At 39.9% G+C, this 20,455-nt stretch overlaps 5 protein-coding genes across 14 annotated transcripts in view; 4 read left to right on the top strand and 1 right to left on the bottom strand.

Moving 5' to 3' along the window:
- LOC124299009 (calcitonin gene-related peptide type 1 receptor-like) overlaps window positions 1–20,455 on the bottom strand; it is a 161,644-nt gene that overhangs the window by 97,717 nt on the left and 43,472 nt on the right. The gene's annotated exons all lie outside the window — the stretch shown is intronic.
- Window positions 1,277–4,559, top strand: LOC124299007 (UDP-glucosyltransferase 2-like). The gene is made up of 5 exons (XM_046751798.1): window positions 1,277–1,980; window positions 2,299–2,718; window positions 3,229–3,460; window positions 3,580–3,805; window positions 4,141–4,559. Exons 1-5 carry the CDS (start codon window positions 1,567–1,569, stop codon window positions 4,421–4,423), a joined length of 1,575 nt encoding a protein of 524 aa, XP_046607754.1. The 5' UTR covers window positions 1,277–1,566; the 3' UTR covers window positions 4,424–4,559.
- On the top strand, window positions 7,278–10,008 carry LOC124299008 (UDP-glucosyltransferase 2-like). The gene is made up of 5 exons (XM_046751799.1): window positions 7,278–7,829; window positions 7,908–8,327; window positions 8,462–8,693; window positions 8,816–9,041; window positions 9,189–10,008. Exons 1-5 carry the CDS (start codon window positions 7,416–7,418, stop codon window positions 9,469–9,471), a joined length of 1,575 nt encoding a protein of 524 aa, XP_046607755.1. The 5' UTR covers window positions 7,278–7,415; the 3' UTR covers window positions 9,472–10,008.
- On the top strand, window positions 13,615–16,315 carry LOC124299003 (UDP-glucosyltransferase 2-like). The gene is made up of 5 exons (XM_046751790.1): window positions 13,615–14,179; window positions 14,502–14,921; window positions 15,231–15,462; window positions 15,525–15,750; window positions 15,844–16,315. The coding sequence occupies exons 1-5, from the start codon at window positions 13,763–13,765 to the stop codon at window positions 16,124–16,126; spliced, it is 1,578 nt and encodes a 525-aa protein (XP_046607746.1). The 5' UTR covers window positions 13,615–13,762; the 3' UTR covers window positions 16,127–16,315.
- LOC124299005 (UDP-glucosyltransferase 2-like) lies at window positions 16,570–19,924 on the top strand. The gene is made up of 5 exons (XM_046751792.1): window positions 16,570–17,164; window positions 17,440–17,859; window positions 18,517–18,748; window positions 18,919–19,144; window positions 19,303–19,924. Exons 1-5 carry the CDS (start codon window positions 16,748–16,750, stop codon window positions 19,583–19,585), a joined length of 1,578 nt encoding a protein of 525 aa, XP_046607748.1. The 5' UTR covers window positions 16,570–16,747; the 3' UTR covers window positions 19,586–19,924.

The following is a 20,455-nucleotide window of genomic DNA, read 5'->3' as shown; positions in this document are numbered from 1 at the left end:
CACATATCACTCAGAATTATACCGTCAAAAAATGGGACAAGAAATTTTAATTGCTTTTCTATAATCGTTCGAACATTTAGGTAAACAAGTTTTCATGGTAAATGCCCGGTTGAATTTTTTTATTTTTTATTTCAAATCGTCTGACAATACCTTATTTGATCCTCGAAATTTTGGTCCATGGCTCGTCATGGTAGATAATAATTTATTATATTTTTCATCCAGTTGAAGATCTTCTTTCTCGGTCACGGAATCGCAATTAAAAAGTATAATAATGATAGCGGCACGTTGAAATGTACTGAGATTCATTCTTGTAGGAAAACGAACAAGTAAAAATAATTCATGGATGCATTTTTTTCGAACTTTGGTAATCCGATAAAGACCTCCGTCGAAGAGAACGTATCAATTTGGTTACATATAAAATATCGCGTTAAACAAAAGTTATCTCTCGAAATAACGTATGTTTCCCCCCCCCCCTCTAACTAACAAGCTAATTTATTATCAAACACAGCGCAATTATTCGATTATTCAAGATTTCGTCAGAACGGCAAAATTTTAAATAAATCGTTGAAACCTTTCACGAAGCTCATGATTTCACTATTTTTTGCCTTCTTCATTTGGAAAGATATCCCAATGAATTATACTGTCCATAATGTTACCTATGTAAAAATTATTTGTACGTGAAGGTATGCATCTACTCTGTCGACCTCTTAAAAACCTATCGTTATCACTTCCAAAGCATTGCACAACAGTTATACGTATAGTCGTAGTGGTTCTCATGTCAGCCGAACTTTTGTCACATCGAATGACTCATATACTTGAGACATAGTGAAAACAGTACTTAGCACAACCACTGGAATTAACATTTTCGTATGTTTGATATTGGCATTGGAATTGAAAACAACAAACATGAATGAGGGATCTTAAATTGATTGTGCGAAAGTGAATATTATACATTGCAAAAACATCATAAATGTCAAATACATGTGGACTTTTAGTTGGGTAGGAAATTGGGCGCCAGAACTGATCGCCCGTATCTGTTGTGAAGTCAAAAAATATAACCAAGCAGCAAACATCAGTCTCTGAAGTATGGATCGGTGATTCGGATATTACTGCTTCGTCTAGCGATATTGTCAAATCATTCCACAGTGAAACACTTGACGGGCATGTAAAAACAGAGTTCAATGTTCTTTTTCATTTTTTTTATTTCATTGCTGTTTCTTTTTATCCAATTTTCAGCATCAATGAAAAAAATTTCTTTCAGGTGAATAAATTTCGTCACTGACCTTCGTTATGAGAACGAAATATTAGAAGAGCCGAGTTATTCAATAGTGTAGACATTACCATTTCCCGGTATGCTTAAATGCACTCTAAAATAGTAGAGCTATATCAGGCTGTATTACGTCATAAGCGAACAGTATCGGGAGAAGTTTCTTTTTCACTCACGCTGCATCATTGAAACAAAAGGCATCAAAGCAATGTTGAAATAACAAGTATCGTGGATCGAATGTTATTCAGCGGACACGCACAGTTAGCGTTTCGTGCTATTAAGAGCTGCAGCGTTTTAAAATGTGGCCAAGATATTGTACACTGGTGTTGTTCTTGCACGTCATCACCGCAGTGCCGGGATCCAATGGCGCGCGAATTCTTGGCATGTTTCCGTTGAATGGCAAAAGCCATTTTGCCATGTTCGAGGCCGTGATGAAGGGCCTTGCAGATCGAGGGCATCGCGTTGACGTGCTGAGCACTTTTCCTCAGAAGAAAGCGTACCCCAATTATACGGATCTGAATATAGCGGAGTGGGTTCCAGTGATAGTGAACAACATGACCTACGATTTCGTACTAAAGATTGCCGGCTCCTCGGAAGAAACCTTCATCGATCACACGGGCAACAACGTTTGTGATTATCTGAAGCTACCTCATCTGCAAAAACTTATCAATAATCCTCCCGATGATCCTCCCTACGATTTGGTCATAGTCGAGGTTAGCATCATGATTTTCCTTGTAAAGAATTACGCACGGAAAAAATTCGTTTGCTGATGTAGCAAGATTTAGCGTTGACGTAGAGACAGCAAGAAAAAATTTGTTACAATTGCTAAGATTTTCACTTTCGACTGAGTGGCTTGCTGAATTGACAAGTCTACTGTGCTTTACTTGCAGTCTTTGCTACTGGATTTAAAAACTTGTTTCCATTAACAAAAATGATTCCTGTCTATGTATTAACAGTTGAACCTGCTATAACATCGAATCGTTTTTTTCCCATGGTTTGATTTATCATTTGAGCAAACCGGTTGATTGCAGTTGTTTTATGCCAACTGTTACCTTGCCTTCGGAAGACACCTCAACGTACCAGTCGTAGGACTGACCTCATCCCCGTTGCTTCCGTATATCAACGAACCTCTTGGAAATCCCCTGAACACTGCCTACGTTCCCGAAATCGATGATGGTTCCGTATCTCATATGAATATCTGGCAGAGGCTCAAGAATACCTTGGTCACGTGGATGAAAATCTACCAAAGTAGGTACTTTACACAGGGTCAAGATGAGACCGTACGCAAGTACTTTCACCCCGACATGCCTGGCATCAGACAACTAGAACGAGAGCTGGCCTTGCTACTGGTCAATTCCCATTACAGCGTGAATGGCATCAGGCCAATGACCCCGGCAATCGTCGAAGTGGGAGGACTTCATGTAAAAAACGACAGTACTGAGTTGTCGAAGGTAATAAAATTGATGAAAACAAAAGTTCTTTTTAAACTGTGCGTTCTGCAAAGCTTCTGAATCAATACGCCTGAATGTATTTCGGTCAAGATATGTGTAATTTAAAGGTTCTACGAAATCATTTAGTGACAGTTGCGAATTAAAAAAATTATTTTCCAATATTTTATCAAGTTAGGTATGGATAGGAATTGATAGCGAAGTCCTCTAATGCAGATACGAATTTATGTAACATTTTTAGTCCGATGTCTAATCTCTTACTCTGCAAGGCACTTATCGATAAGATGCCGGAATATCACACTTTATAATATGAAGATTAAGCTTGTAAATTTAAAAGCGTGGACAAAGTATCAAACGTTATCTAAATTTTACGATAAGAGTTAAAAAATACCTGCTAACATTCTACTCCCAAACATTAACGAACCCTTTTGATCATGGCTAATACACGATCAGGAAAATCTCGTGATCCATAATAAATGTATTAGAAATCATGGGATCTGTTATCTGTTACAGGAGTTGAAGAAGTGGCTAGACGAAAGTGAAAAAGGCTTCATCTACGTGTCCTTCGGCTCCATGGTCACCATTGAATCTTTCCCAGAGAAAACTCTTCTGGAAATCTATACAGCGTTTAAAAAAATCGCTCCTATTCGGGTGCTGTTGAAGGTGGCGAACGCGAAATCCTTACCGCCTGGTCTCCCCTCCAATGTGTTAACATCGAATTGGGTGCCGCAAGTACAAGTTTTAAGTGAGTACGACTGATGGTCAATAAGAAGACTCACTGGGTGGATTCCTTATTTTTCTCATCAATTCTAATCTTCTCGATCTTCACCGAAGGTCACTTTTAACGGCATATAACACTTCCAGGGCATATGAATATCAAAGCCTTCGTGACTCACGGCGGTTTGATGGGAGTCCAGGAAGCCGTGACATATGGCGTGCCGTTAATCGGTGTTCCTCTGTTCCGCGATCAGCCAGTGAACATAAATAATTGCGCTGATAAAGGTGCCGCGATCTTATTGGATCACAGAGATTTAACGGCGGATAAAATCGTGGCCAGCGTTAACGCGGTCACTCACGATCCGAGCTACAAGTAAGACGGAAGGCGACGTTTTTGTCCAGACCTACGAAGGGCACCGATCGGTCACTTTCCCCCATCGATATTCTCCGTATATCGTTAAGCCATCTTGGCAAAGAACAACGTTTAGGATATTTTTTCCATGCTTTTCAAGCTTAGTCGTAAATCAAATCGTGAGACGTACAAATCACCAGTCTGGAAACCAAAATGTCGTTTCTTGCATCGTCGTAATTGATTCTTACGGCGTTAGTTAATCGTTAGATCCTTCAGATAATAGGGTGAATGGGTTATAAGTTGATCCCAGTTTCACAGACTGTCAGTAATATTTCAGCTTTCTTACTCGTTTGCAGGAAAAATATGAAGGTGTTGTCTGACCGGTTCTTGGATCGACCCATGAGAGCGGGAGAAACAGCTGTGTATTGGATCGAGTACATATTGAAGCACGGAGGCGATGCTTTAAGGTCTCCGGCAGTCAAATTCACGTGGTGGCAATTGGCTCTGCTTGACGTTTACGGAAGCGTACTAGCTGCACTATTCGTCTTATCTTACACAGCCAAGCTGATACTGTCGGCTATCTATCGTCGGCTCTTGTACAGAAACAGGACTAGGTCGGCAACTAAGAAGAGAAATTGAATCTGCACAACGATGGGAAGATATGACCTATTTGAAATTGTGAATCGCTAATCAGGAATATAATTAGAACAATCAAGGAAGAATTGCGAATTGAAATAAAATTTAAATCTTTTGCTCATGATTTTAGAAAACAGAATCCAATTGTTCGATGTGAAATTCTGGGTTTTTTTTTCAACTTTTAATAGGCAACAATTTATCGAATATCAGACTTGCTCGACGCAAGTCACCGACTGATTTTAGGTTTAAGATACACATTCGTTCAGAGCGAGAATCAGACTGAGAATTTTCGGAAATTCCTAAGGGTCTTGCAATGGGCCGGGAAATGGAAAATCATAACTTTCGTAACTCAACACTTTTCTATTGTTCTCCACTGTGGGGATTTTTTCAAATTAAAATGATATAAATACTTAACATTAGGTAATCTGTTCAGTACTTTAATTAATTTCATAGGCCTCAATCTGATTCTAATGTCCGCTATCGATATTAGAGATTGAATAAATGATCGCGATGATCTAGTTATAAGGTTATACATATCTTTCAACCCAGTGTAAAAGATTTAATACCAATAAGGAGTGGTTTGATTTCTCGATAAAATCTTCGCGGGAATAGTAAGAATAACTTGGTGATAAGTTGCAATATGTTGACTACTTGCGTTTAATACGAAACACGCATGGACAACGTGATTAGTTTACTATTCATTGGCTACTTCAAACTTTGTACGATAACGTTCAGCCAATAATCGTTGACGTGTATTGAATGGATTGGATGGAACTGATGAGAGTTAATCATATTCTAGACTATATCAGGTATTATAATCTGGGGATTATCGTGTATGATGTCACGTTCACTGTAATAAGTGCCTGATCAAGCTTTGAATTTCATAGTCAATGTCAATATCTTCACCTGTATGGCTCTGAGTTAGTGAAGTAGAACAGAATTTCACCTCATTCGCGTTCAACTATAAAAGTATCATAATATCAACAAAATTATGTTTATGGAATGAAATGTTGATATTTCGGAGAAAGTTCTGGTTCCCAGCTCTCGCAATCAGTCTAGCAGTTCTGCCGCAGTCGACTTGGTTAATCACCAACGGACTTGACTGAAACAAACTTATTAAAAACACGAGCGTGGTTTTGACGGTTACAAATCGTCCCGATGTTACGTGCTGCGTGATTCTTTTTTCGCTTGGTCGTTTTTGGGTTAGTAATTCAATTTCACAAAGAAACACTGAGAGTACTACCGAGAGGAATGCAGACAATATTTACACGACATATTGGAAAATGAGTTGGTTTGACAAAGCCAAGATCAATACGCCGGTATAGAAAGAAAGTCAACGGAAGAAGAATACACGCGAAGAAGAAGATTGGCCAAAGTTTACCAAGGAACTAAAAGGAACGACCTTGGGGAAAAAACGAAGTAATCTCTTCAGTGACGTATAACAAAGATGCGTCACGTCATCTGCCGCTGTCGTGCGATTTTGCAATCATTAGTCAAAGTGCGAATCCATTCCTTATCGTTTGTAAATATCAAAAATGCATTCAGTCAACGTTAGCAACTTCTACGGAATACAAACGGGTGGAATTGCACATATGCCACGCATAAGCATTATCATTATAATTACATGAAAAGCTACCGTCAAATAAAGTGGTTTATCAATAATAGCCAGTATAAGAACCAGTGAAAAAAAGCGGCAAAAATTGATCCGTCCTAAAGATAACACAACTCTACAAAAAAATTTTCGTTCTTTATCCTAAAGTTTATACTATTATTTTCCAATTAGTTATGCACAAAAACGAAAAGAAAATACCTTTTTTCGGTATAAAGTTTGCTTTTGTGATAGTTATAATAATAATACTCATTTTTCAATTTTTTCATAAATTTTAATTGATTTTAATATTTTTAAAAAGGCCGATTGTTGAAGCGGAAAAAGTGTTAATGCCGCCTTTGCACATTAAGTTAGGGTTGATGAAACAATTTGTTAAAAAACTGGATGAAACTTCAGAAGCTTTTGGATACTTAAAAAAATTTTTTCCGAAGTTATCGGAAGCAAAGGTTAAAGCTGGGGTTTTTGTTGGTCCGCAAATAAGACAGATTTTCGCCGATGAAAAATTTCCAACGTTGCTGAATCGTACTCAAAAAGCAAGTTGGAACAGTTTTAAAGCAGTAGTTTCTGGATTTTTAGGAAATAATAAAGCTGAAAACTACGAAAAGTTGGTTGAGGATATGCTTACAAATTTTAAGGCCATGGGCTGCAGGATGTCATTAAAAGTACATATGCTGCATGCTCATTTGGATAAATTTAAAAACAATATGGGAGCCTATTCCGAAGAGCAAGGAGAACGTTTCCATCAGGACATCATGAATTTTGAACAACGCTATCAAGGCCAATACAATGAAAACATGATGGGCGACTATATTTGGGGTTTATTGAGAGAAAGTAGCTATGAACATAAAAGAAAAAGTAAAAGTGTGCACTTTTAAGTTATTTTCCACTTTTCTGTAAGCTAATTTGATAGTAAAACTTAATAAAAATAATAAACATTTTTATTTCAATAGTTTTATTTTCAATCAAAAATTAAAATCCGAGATTTTTAAAAATTTCGTTCAATCAGTCTTCTAAGCACAAAAGCAAAGTTTTTCATGCCATATATTTTTTTCCGTCTTATTACGACCTAAACTACCGAAATTTAATGCTTTGCAATCAAAGTCTAATTTCATGTTGACCCGTGTAATCAGTTCAACTAGATACAGTGGCGCCGTGCTCGTACAATACGACCACCGTCATACTATCAGTCACGTTGCGGTACTTGAAGTTTTATCATCAATGCAGTCGTGAAGTCATAAAGTTCTGAATGTCTGTCTAGAAGCAGTTACCAGCGAGAAATTCTCGATTTCAATTTAGAGTATTTTTAGGCGGTTCTGGTTTTTAAATTTACTTGCATTGTCCATTTAAAAACTCGCATTTAGGTAATCTAATTCGTAAATAATAAAAATGAAGTACCTGTGCAAATTGTTGCTGATAGTATTCTGTCTCCTGAGTTCAACTAGACATGTCAATAGTGCTCGAATATTGGCAGTGTTCCCTCTGGATGTAACGAGTCACTTTATTATGTTCGACGTCGTAGTGAAAAGTCTCGCCGATGCTGGGCACCAAGTTGACGTGTACAGTCATTTTGCCCAGAAGAGAGCATACCCGAATTACACGCACACAAGTATCGGAGATATTAGTCAAACCACAGCGAAATTAGGTTTGACATACGACGTCATCTATAATTATAGAGGTACGAAAGATGCCTTGATTGAATTGGCTGGAAACATGGGCTGCCAATTATTAGGACACCCTGAAATGCAGAAGTTGATAAGAAATCCACCGACAAATCCGCCCTACGATCTTGTCATTACGGAAGTAAGCGGCAAACTTTCAATATTGATAATATCAAAAATTTCGAGAATTCGTTCTAATGAAGTCAATTTTTTATTCTAGTCATTCTACGGTAGCTGCTGGTATGCCTTTGGACGACACTTGAAAGTCCCGCTGGTTGCTCTTTCCTCCAGATCATTACTGACGTTCTCCAACGCGCCGATAGGAAATCCTCAGAATACGGCATTCGTGTCAGAGATCACGGATGGCTCGATTCTGTACATGAATTTCTGGCAGCGTTTTAAGAATACGTTTAGCGCGCTATGGAGAAACCATGAGTTCAATTATCATACAGAGGTGCAAAGTGACATCGTGAAAAAGTACTTCGGCCCGCATATGCCAGGCGTTAGGGAACTTGAGAAAGACGTAGCTCTCATTTTGGTCAACTCACATCACGTACTGAGCGGAATTCGCCCATTGACCCCTGCTGTGGTTGACATTGGTGGAATACATGTAAGCGATGACGATACAGCACTACCGACGGTAAGCACGGAAGAAAATCTTGAAAATAGTTAACTAGTCAGGAGTGCGAAGTAACGACGCAATAAGTTGTCGATATAATTCGAACTTTATGCCTAACGTTTTAACCGATAATGAGTACGTTTGACGGTCAACAGGACTTAGGCAAGTGGTTGGATGATAGCAGACATGGCTTTATCTACTTCACCTTCGGATCAATGATCAGAATCGAGTCCTTCCCCAAAGCTATGCTTGCAGAACTTTACGCAGGGTTCGCCAAAATAGCGCCCGTTCGCGTGCTGATGAGAATATTGGCACCCGAAGATCTGCCACCTAATTTGCCGGATAATGTGCTGACTATGAGATGGGTTCCGCAGATTAAAGTGTTAAGTGAGTAGAACAATATGTGATTAGTGATGTTGGTAACGCAGCATGAGAAAAGTGAAAACGATCTTCACGTACCACGGTTTGAGGTGTTTTTTCCTAGTACATGATTCGAATTTTTATTTCAGAACACAAAAATATACGGGCATTTGTTACGCAGGGTGGTGTGCTGAGCCTTCAGGAAGCTCTGACCTTTGCAGTTCCGATTATTGGAATCCCGATTTTAGCGGACCAGCCAGTTAATGTAAAAAATTGCGTGGAACGTAAAATCGCTGTAATGTTAGATTACAAGAGTTTCACGGCAGAAAAGTTTGTCGAGGCGGTAAATGCCACGATCTACGACCCACGGTACAAGTGAGTTGGGAATTTACGCATTATAAGTCTGTCTGACGTATTCATTGCCTTTTCACTCACCAAACGTCTTGCCGACGCGTAAAGTTTGGTGGAAAAATTTATCCCTGAACAACAAGCTGATCGGTCGTACGATTCCTTCTTATACAGGCAGAACGTGGTTGCTGCATCCGAGAAGTTTTTGGATCGACCGTTGAACGCCCGGGACACTGCAGTTTACTGGATCGAGTACATTCTCAGACACGGTGGTGACTCATTGCGATCGCCCGCGTTAAAATTGACGTGGTGGCAGGTTGCCTTGCTCGATGTTTACGGATGCATTTTTATAGCAGTGCTAACAGTGCTCTACTTAGCTAGACTAATTCTCTCGGCGCTTTTACGTCAAATTATCTGCGTAGCAAAAAAAATTCCGACCTCGAAGAAGACGAACTGAGGAAGAAAAGAATAATTCAACGAAAGACTAGGAAATGTAACTGAATAACGTTATGTTAATGAAAAGTAACCAAAATAATTAGTTTGCAGTGAATCGCCGTAACACGTAACAAGGGCCGTAGTTATCGACGCGTAAAAAATGACTCGGTGAAAAGATTAACTGTCTTGAAAACCAGTTGGCGACGGTTTGAATAAATCTCAAAATCTTGAATAAGTTAATGTCGCGAATTTTTTTACACGTTTTTAATGAGGCATCAATTGAAGATATTGCTCGAAATATATTGTGTCTTAAAAACGAGCTTTTAAAATTGATTTTACTTTATTGTTCATTATTTTATTTACATTGCTTAAAAATACATTTGTGAAATCTGTTTTACTGGGAAACGATAATCTTAATTAAGCAATAGGAGAGGGTTGGATAAAGGATCGGTCGTCTTCTAAATGCAAAAAAAAACCAGATTCCGAGGGTGTGCAATTCGTTGCGATTGAATAGTGACGTGAATTTTTTCTCAAATAAAAACACTAATCACCACTAAAACCTCGCAGTTACAGATTTTTTTTTAAGCATTCTTACTTTTATAATAAAATATATACTGAGAACATGTCCGAAATACGTGGAATTTAAACGAGGAAATTCACTCTGTTGTCGGCACGGGCTATAATTGAGATAAAAGTATGAAAAAATTAGGGAATTGCTTTTGAATTATTTGAAATTGATTTGGAGGAGTATGCTTGAAAAAATTCGTCAACACCCTAAATACGAGACACCCTAATGGACATGACCATCTCAAGAGTATTGAAATATAAAATCCTGTTATTCCGATTATTAGCAGAACTAAAACTCTTCAAGACCAAGTTTTTATTCTTACAAATGACGACTCCTTTCACGATCAAATCAATTCTGAAATAAATAAATTATATTAGACTCGATTTATTAAATTCATTTTTGCGTTGTTGTCCAGCAAATAAAATTTGATTTTTGCGAGTAACTATAAAGTAGCACCTCTGATGAAATGTTTACATCCTGTTAACCTCAGCGCGACGCATTCGAATTTGAGAAACCGTAGCCAATAATCGGATTCTGTCCATAAATTGCGAAGGTAACAATTCTAATGTGGGAAAAGTGATCGAAGTGAACAAAAAAAAAAAAAAATTCAGGAATGATTTCTTTTCTTGCCTAACTTGTGTGTTCAAGCGATAAGAGATTGGTAGATCACTCAGAATCAAAAAAGAGCGACAGCACCTGAGACACTTAAAAATCTGCAATAAGCCGGTGCACTTTACCGATCAATTCGATCTGCATCTACCGAACAGAGGTCAAACTAATTGACCTTATTTGTCGCAGAGGTCAGCACAAGGAGATGCGTGCACTCCAGGTCGTGCTCCAGACGCCAAAGTAATTCTGTCAATACAAGAACACACATTGAAAACTTTTTAACGTTGCGTAATTATTGTTGCAACGAAGACTCATTCCGAACAGCTGAATACATATATAGACAAAAGCTGATGGGCTGTTCGAACGACAGTTGTCTCGTTCGCTTTCTTGTTTTACTATTCAACGAAATCTAACCGTCCGCCGGCATGCTATTAACAATTATGCGCATGTAGTCATATGCAGACATAGGTACAATCTGTGAGTGACACTAGACTGAAAATGAACGGGACGCAAAATAATCCTGCGAGTCTTGAGCAGTACGGAAATAACGAGATACCTATCGATGTGGGTCAAAAAAAAAAAAAAAAATACGGGGAGACACGGAAAACATACCGTGGAGTAAAGAACTGGCGATACTTGTTCTGAATAATTAACATTTGAACCGCTTAATTAGCATTTAGCTGATGAACCCGCGTGTAATGGCTGTAACCTTGGCTTGAAAGGAATACGGTAAAATGGTATATATGTGATTGTGCAGGCGGCTTTGGTCGTTGCAATATGTTCCGACAGTATTCATCGTGTTCTTGAATCGAAAAGTTCATAAAGAATTGTGACTATTTATTAATTTCACAAAGTCACTCGCATTCAAACTCCACACAGATCGTTGGACGCCCTTGATACAATTAGATTTGAATATAATTGAATCAGCGGTTAACGTTTCCACGGATTGATTAAGAATAAAAAATATTACCACAGATCTGAATAGCGTGACACGATCAGAGTTAAACGACCGCAGTATTAAGAAAGTGGCTTGTCTTGCAAAACTCAACACTTTTCTATTGTTCTCCACTGTGAGGAATTTTTCAAATTAAAATGATATAAATACTTAACATTGGGTAATCTGTTCAGTACTTTAATTAATTTCGTAGGCCTCAATCTGATTCTAATGTTCGCTATTGATATTAGAGATTGAATAAATGCTCGCGATGATCTAGTTATAAGGTTATACATATCTTTCAACCCAGTGTAAAAGATTTAATACCAATAAGGAGTGGTTTGATTTCTCGATAAAATCTCCGCGGGAAGAGTAAGAATAAATTGGTGATAAGTTGCAATATCTTGACTACTTGCGTTTAATACGAAACACGCATGGACAACGTGATTAGTTTACTATTCATTGGCTACTTCAAACTTTGCACGATAACGTTCAGCCAATAATCGTTGACGTGTATTGAATGGATTGGATGGAACTAATGAGAGTCAATTATATTCTAGACTATATCAGGTATTATAATCTGGGGTTAGCGTGTATGATGTCACGTTCACTGTAATAAGTGCCTGATCAAGCTTTGAATTTCATAGTCAATGTGAATATCTTCACCTGTATGGCTCTGAGTTATTGAAGTAGAACAGAATTTCACCTCATTCGCGGTCAACTATAAAAGTATCATAATATCAACAAATTTATGTTTATGGAATGAAATGTTGATATTTCGGAGAAAGTTCTGTTTCCCAGCTCTCGCAATCAGTCTAGCAGTTCTGCCGCAGTCGACTTGGTTAATCACCAACGGACTTGACTGAAACAAACTTATTAAAAACACGAGCGTGGTTTTGACGGTTACAAATCGTCCCGATGTTACGTGCTGCGTGATTCTTTTTTCGCTTGGTCGTTTTTGCGTTAGTAATTCAATTTCACAAAGAAACACTGAGAGTACTACCGAGAGGAATGCAGAAAATATTTACACGACATATTGGAAAATGGGTTGGTTTGACAAAGCCAAGATCAATACGCCGGTATAGAAAGAAAGTCAACGGAAGAAGAATACACGCGAAGAAGAAGATTGGCCAAAGTTTACCAAGGAACTAAAAGGAACGACCCTGGGGAAAAAACGAAGTAATCTTTTCAGTGACGTATAACAAAGATGCGCCACGTCACCTGTCGCTGTCGTGCGATTTTGCAATCATTAGTCAAAGTGCGAATCCATTTCTTATCGTTTGTAAATATCAAAAATGCATCCAGTCAACGTTAGCAACTTCTACGGAATACAAACGGGTGGAATTGCACATATGCCATTGCATAAGCATTATCATTATAATTACATGAAAAGCTACCGTCAAATAAAGTGGTTCAGCAATAGTAACCAGTATAAGAACCAGTGAAAAAAAAGTGGCAAAAATTGATTCGTCCTGAAGATAATCAGTTCAACTAGATACAGTGGCGCCGCGCTCGTACAATACGACCACCGTCATACTATCAGTCGCGTTGCGGTACTTGCAGTTTTATCATCAATGCAGTCGTGAAGTCATAAAGTTCTGAATGTCTGTCTAGAAGTAGTTACCAGCGAGAAATTCTCGATTTCAATTTAGAGTATTTTTAGGCGGTTCTGGTTTTTAAATTTACTTGCATTGTCCATTTAAAAACTCGCATTTAGGTAATCTAATTCGTAAATAATAAAAATGAAGTACCTGTGCAAATTGTTGCTGATAGTATTCTGTCTCCTGAGTTCAACTAGACATGTCAATAGTGCTCGAATATTGGCAGAATAAAAATATTTCCACAGATCTGAATAGCGTGACACGATCAGACTTAAACGACCGCAGTACTAAGAAAGTGGCTTGTCTTGCAAAGCTAGCAAACGAATAATTATGACAGCATTCATAATTTGAGACCGCATGTTTTGTTTGTTCGAAAATGCCGTTTTATGAAAATACAAAAATACTTGTTTTTCAACCAGCAGCTGCTGCGTGGACGGTAACGGAGTGAAGTCATAAACAATACGTAGGCTGGTGCTACTCTTCATTTCGATCTGAGCTCGCCTGGAGATCATCCAGCGGTGCAGTGTAGTGCAAATTTCACAGTATCTTTTCAGAACGTACGTACACAATAAGTGGCATCTCCTGTGTCCTAAGCGAAGTAATGAAGCTCGTACATTTTTCAATCGTATTACTAAGCACCGTTTGCTTCGTACGAAACGGAAATGGAGCGCGAATTCTGGCGATGTTCCCTTTGCCTGCCCCGAGTCATTTCACTATGTATCAGGGAGTGCTGATGGACCTCGCAAATAGGGGACATCAGATAGACGTAGTTAGTCATTTCCCTCTGATGTATCCTTTTCACAACTATCGAGACATTGTTGATTTGAATGGAAAAATGGATGTCATGGCTAACACCATGACATTCGAGACCGTCGAACATGTTGGAAACATCGCCCTTGAAGAATATGGTGCTCAGAAAGTCGGAAATGACCTTTGCGATATTCTCGGAATTCCCGAGATTCAGGAATTGATCAATAATCCACCCAAGGACCCACCTTACGATCTTGTAATTGCAGAGGTAAAGTTTGTTCGTGACATTAAATAATTTTTTTTTGCTGGAACTAGATATAACCGGCTAATGTACGGATTTTCAAAAACTCAGGATAACGCTGACGGTGAAAGAAACCATTTCATTTGTTGCCTTCTTCACATTTCCAACGTCTTCAAACTGACTGACCACTTCAGAGACAGTAAATTGTGATTTTATAATTATTTCAAGGCCTTGAAGCATTTTGTTCAATTCTACCAGATACCTAACACCCGATCGTGGGTTCAACCTCTTCGACTCAAGCGTCACACGTGCCCATCACTGTTCAAAGCTAATCGTGGTTTCTTTCCAGTTCTTCTTTGCAAATTGCTTCTTCGCTTTCGGGAGACACCTGAATGTTCCCGTAGTAGCGATGACATCGGCACCAACGCTGCACTACTCCAACGAACCGTTGGGCAACCCGCTGAATCCAGCCATCGTGCCCGAGTACGAAGACGGGTCAATAATTCATATGAACTTTTGGCAGCGACTTAGAAACACGCTGTATACGTTCAATAGAATCCGCCGAATCAGAAGTTTAACCGAGGTGCAGAATGACGCGGTGAAGAAGTATTTCGGGTCCGATATGCCTGGCGTTCGAGAACTGGAGCGAGACGTAGCCCTTCTTCTGGTAAACTCTCACCATAGCTTAAATGGAATTCGACCCATGACGCCAGCAATTTTGGAAGTTGGTGGAATCCACATTCGCTTCGAAAACGTCGAGTTACCCGCGGTAAGTGGTATTTAATAAAAGGCAATACGTGTTAGCTGTTTTTTACTTGCATAAGATAGTCACTGATTAAAAATAATCTCTTGATTGAATGTACTCCAACGTCTATATCATATCGAAAGTAATGAATCTTGTCACATTCTCAACTCACGGGATAGCAAAGTCGTGCACAAGGTTAATGAGACTCATTGGATTGATAACGCAATGTAAATTGTCCGAATTTTTACCTACGTTAGGCTTATCGTTGGCTACTTATAACGGTCGCAGAGCATTTGAAGGATTTTCCATTCAGACCTTACCGGAAAATTTTAGGATCTACGAAACTGGTTGGATAACAGCACAAGCGGGTTTATCTACGCCTGTTTTGGAACCTTACTGAGAATCGAGTCGTTCCCGAAGGAGTTTCTGGCTGAATTGTATTCAGGTTTTACGAAAATTGCGCCGATACGTGTACTGCTGAAATCGACGAATCCGGAAGAGTTGCCACCTGGCCTACCGCAGAACGTGATGACGATGAAGTGGCTTCCCCAAGCTGAAGTTTTGAGTAAGTGGTAGTCTTTGTGATATTAAATCGGGAAATTTGGTAATGATGACATTTCTTTTCAGGACACAAAAACATCCGGGGATTCGTGACGCACGGTGGTTTGGGGGGAATCCAAGAAGCGACTGCGTTCGTTGTTCCATTCGTCGGCATCCCAATATTCGCAGACCAGCCAAGAAATGTGAAAAATTGTGTTGAAAAAGGGGTAGCGGTGTCTTTGAATTACAAGGACTTCACAGCGGACAAATTCGTATCAGCCGTCAACGACATCATTCATGATCCGAAATACAAGTGCGTTAGAAATTTTCCGAAGAATGATGAAAAAAATTTCTTCCTGCTTAAGTTCTACCACTAAATTTTTTTTTCTTCGTTATCAATCCGCAGAAATAACATGATGATACTATCGAAGAAATTTATGGACCGACCGCTGAATCCCCGAGACGCGGCCATTTATTGGATCGAGTACATCATCAGCAACGGAGGTGATTCCCTGCGATCACCAGCGGTTCGATTGACTTGGTGGCAGTTGGCACTGCTGGATGTTTATGGCAGCATATTGGTTGCAGCTCTGGTCACTATCTATCTAGTCAAACTTTGCATTTCGGCCCTGATTCGCAGAATTATACGCTCCAAAGAAACTGTACCGTTGACGAAAAAAAAAAATTGACGTAGCAAAACGTTTCTAGTATTCATTCGTCATTTTTATAAATTGACGGTACGCAGTACAACGGGACTGCGTTATAAGTATAGGTTTGACATTATATTGTAGGATGTAGAAATAGGGTAACTCGTTTGTATAAGATACTTTCATGCCTGATCTAACGAAATAAAAACCTCCAAGAATTTCTGAACCGAGTCTAGCGGTGCGTTTGCGATTCTTACAGTCACTGACGCAATTGTTCCGTCGTATGTACAGAAACGAGAATCGCCAACGTGGCAAAAATTCTGTCAATCAATTGTCGAGGGATATGATTAATCTTCTGTTACTACGAGCCTTGGTCACCGGCCCGTTGGTTGCAAGGCTGAAAAGTCATCAGCTGGCTCTACAAGAATCTAGAAACCCGTATTTGTAACGTTTTTCTATTTGTTCAAGGTATCGAAACACTTGCGTTCCAAATTGCCGGTTCTACCATCACACCTTCAGCACTGAAGCCCAGTGATAAAAAAAGAGTCGACGTTACAAGACCGTCACAAGAGCATACGGTGTTCTTAGCGTAGCCGTCGCGAGTCATTTTCATGGTGTACGAACACACGAACAAAGAGAAACAGTGAATTTATAAATAAAACAATGAGGAGAGTGTCCGTTTTCCTCGCATTGTTATTATGCAATGTTTACTTCACGCGCCTTGTTAACGGTGCCCGTATACTCGCAATATTTCCTCTAGAGATTCCGCACCAATTTTTCTTCTTTCAAGAGATCTTGTGGACTCTTGTAGAGCAGGGACACAAACTCGATGTAATCAGTCATTATCCCTTGATAAGGCCTCATCCGAATTACGAGAACATCATTCATCTGACAGGAAAGGGTCCCAGGTTTACCTTCAACTTAACAGCTGATACTCTTGATAGCTTGGCCAATAAGCCGGTCGAATATTACGCTGAACAGTACGGAAATAAGGCTTGCGAATTACTCGCTCTTCCTGAGTTCAAGAAGCTCATAGAAGAACCGCAAACCAATCCACCATACGACCTCGTCATTACGGAGGTGAGTTAATTATCCCTCTGGACTACTGTAAACGTTGGATGACGGTGAAACTGTGATTTCATTTTCTTTCTTGAGCCATTACAAATGAGATTACAAAATTATACAGTCTTAAAATGATACGATTTAAAGGGATGTAGCAAGAATTATTGAGGCGTTTATATTGGTTAGATTTATTCATTTCTCAAATTTTATTACGTACGGTACTTTTTTCCCCACTCGACTGCACTTTAGTACCTATTCCAACCATTGACCTTTGGGCTGTGGTTTTTTTACAGTTACTATACGCGAACTGCTACTTCGCGTTCGGAAGACACTTCAAGGTCCCCGTGGTGGCAGTTTCTATGTCGGCGTTGCCACCTTACATAAGTGAGCCCTTGGGGAATCCGGTGAACACGGCATTTGTGTCCGAGCACATCGACGGTTCGATTCTTCACATGAACTTCTGGCAAAGATTCAAAAACACGCTGCACACATGGTGGACGAACTATAGAATCAGGCGGGTAACGGAGGCTCAGAACAGCATTGTGAAGACACACTTCGGGCCGGATATGCCGGACATCAGAGAGCTGGAGAGAGACTTGTCCCTGCTTTTGGTAAACTCGCACCACTCCCTCAACGGAGTTAGGCCTTTTACTCCAGCCATCGTAGAAATCGGTGGATTGCACGTGCGGGACGATGGAACAGAATTACCAGAGGTGAGCGGAAGGATAGAAAAACAGATAAAGGGTATACAGATACTACACCAGACTGATATGCAAAAACACCACGTTTGCACAACTGTTCGGCTAACCGCGTGTGCCAACCAAAGTCAAACAAAAACCATCTGCGCTGATATATTTAGACCTGTTAAATTGTCAAAACTTTTATCACATCCGCGTTAGCCTGAAGGCACTGGCAGTTCAATTATTCGACTTAAAATTATACCTTTGTAAGATTTTTTGCATGTTCCAAGATGTGTTCTCTTCTTTTTTTGTTCTGCCCTGAAGGCTTTCGCGCATTTCTGGCGAATCAACTACTCGACGGTACCGTCAGCCGATATTCTATGTCACTGAACAACGGTTGACTCTTGAGTCGTGAATGAGACTAACACTAAGCTGAACCTACGTAAAACAGCAGCGTCTGTTAAGGTCGAAGTATTTTCGTTGGAATACCAGTTTATCCGACGTCTCGCTAATGAGCCTACCTTGAAATCATAGTATCAGGTTTAACGTCGGTCGTTTTAGGTCTCTTGAGAGAACACGGTAAACCAATCGAAAGTGGCAGGACATTATTCGGCGTTAACGAAGCTCTGTCTAATTGTGGCTTCGAGACGCTGGGTTTGCAAAGTAAAACTGGTGTTTGATTAATTTCAGGAATTGAAAGCGTGGCTAGACAGCAGCGCGGACGGCTTTATCTTCGTTTCGTTTGGCTCCTTGCTGGCTATTGAGAATTTCCCAAAGGATATCATCGCCGAATTGTACTCAGCATTGGCCAAGATCGCTCCGATTCGAGTGCTGCTCAAAGGAGCAGCTCCGGAAGCATTGCCACCGGGAATTCCCACGAACGTACTTGCGTTGGAGGTAGTTTCACAGAGGCAGGTTTTAAGTGAGTCAAGATTTATTCAACGCTAAAAAAGACTTACGCATAAAAGAAGTGACGCGCTGTAGAAACGGTGATCGGTATTAGACTCATCGGAATGGAAACGCTGGCGAAATCGGTTGGCAGATTTCCCGACACCTTGAATGGATATTGAGGGTTAAATTTCTATTCTCCAGAGCACGGCAACATACGGGCGTTCGTGATGCAGGGTGGATCACTGGAGATTCACGAAGCGGTGATGTTCGCGGTACCGTTTATCGGTCTTCCGATATTCCCAGAGCCCCAACGAAACGTAAAAAATTGCGTTGAAAAGGGGGTCGCGATATCGATGGACTTTGGGGATTTCACGGCGGATAAATTCACCGCAGCCGTTAGTGAAATCGTCAGCGACGCAAAATACAAGTGAGTAAAACTTTCCGACACTCTCAGCGTAACCTTTTTCTTTTCCAGTGAACTATTTGATAAATTCTCTTCAAAAATCTATCACTCCGTTGGCCATCCTATCGACATTTGCATTCAACCCGTTAACTCATCGGCAATAATCCGTTATCAAATTATAGAAATAACATCATCACGCTGGGGGGAAAGTTTCTGGACCGACCGAGAAGCCCGCTAGAAACGGCGATCTTCTGGATCGAGTACATCCTCAGAAACGGCGGCGATTCACTGCGTTCACCAGCGGTAAAGTTTAGCTGGTGGCAGCTGGCTTTGTTGGATATTTATGCGGGTATAACGGTGGCTGTTATAGTTGTGATTTACATCTGCAAGCGACTGACGTTGACCGTCATTCGTCGACTATTTCGACCGCACCCTACACTGCCAACTTCGAAAAAAATGGTGTAATACGACGCTCAAAAGAGTTACAAGCTCTCCGTTGATTACTATTCATAATCGCGAGATACAACGCCGCATGCCAGGTGCGGAAATTTTATTGAGAAAGGGAAACGCAGCGATTATAAAACGCGGAAAATTGTTACGGGACATCTGTTGTCGTCAGAAGTTTGACGAAAATTTCACCAAGCGTAACTTCCCTCTAGGATTTGAAATCGAATTGAAATATTTTCTTCTCGTCTACAACGGGTGAGGCAGAGTAACTCTGTAAAAATTTTACACCGGTAATCTTGACGCTGTGTCAACCGAAAAAGACAATCAATAAAGCAAATGTTTTCCCATTCACGTTAATCACACGATTCTTAACGTTTGTGAAAAATTTATATTTTAACGAGCCTGGTAAGATATGAATTTACATTGAAAAATGGTTGAATAGAAATTCAGCAGAAAAGTGTTACAAGCTTGTATAACTCTCCACGAAGGCTTTTAAAGTAATTCTTTCACCTTTCACCACATCGCGTTACTTTGACGCTTAGAAGGTTTCTTGCCAGGGTAGAGAAAATACAAAATACAAAAAAGAAAGGGAATGAACATGAAAAAACTCCGAAATACCACGTGTAAAATACACGAGAGCTCCCCAATGGCTTTCTGGCTGAGTCACAGTGTTTTAAAAAAATCTGCACAGGGTGTAGAAATTTCGGTTTGAAGTAAAGTTTCCCTCGGGAGTTGGCCGAGTCTCTTCCAATTTGCAGTTTATTATAACTTCACGTCTTTCTTGAGCTGGTGTACCAGAGTCACAATATTTCTCTTCCCAAAGGTCTGCTCGCTGCTTCTTTTTTCTCATTTTGTGTATGTCGCCAGTAAAGTTTGAAGAAACATACA

This window comes from Neodiprion virginianus, chromosome 2 (genome assembly GCF_021901495.1).
Source record: "Neodiprion virginianus isolate iyNeoVirg1 chromosome 2, iyNeoVirg1.1, whole genome shotgun sequence".
NCBI classification, from domain to species: domain Eukaryota; kingdom Metazoa; phylum Arthropoda; class Insecta; order Hymenoptera; family Diprionidae; genus Neodiprion; species Neodiprion virginianus.
The sequence above is the reverse complement of the archived record's forward strand: the minus strand, read 5'-3'. Positions and strand labels throughout refer to the sequence as shown.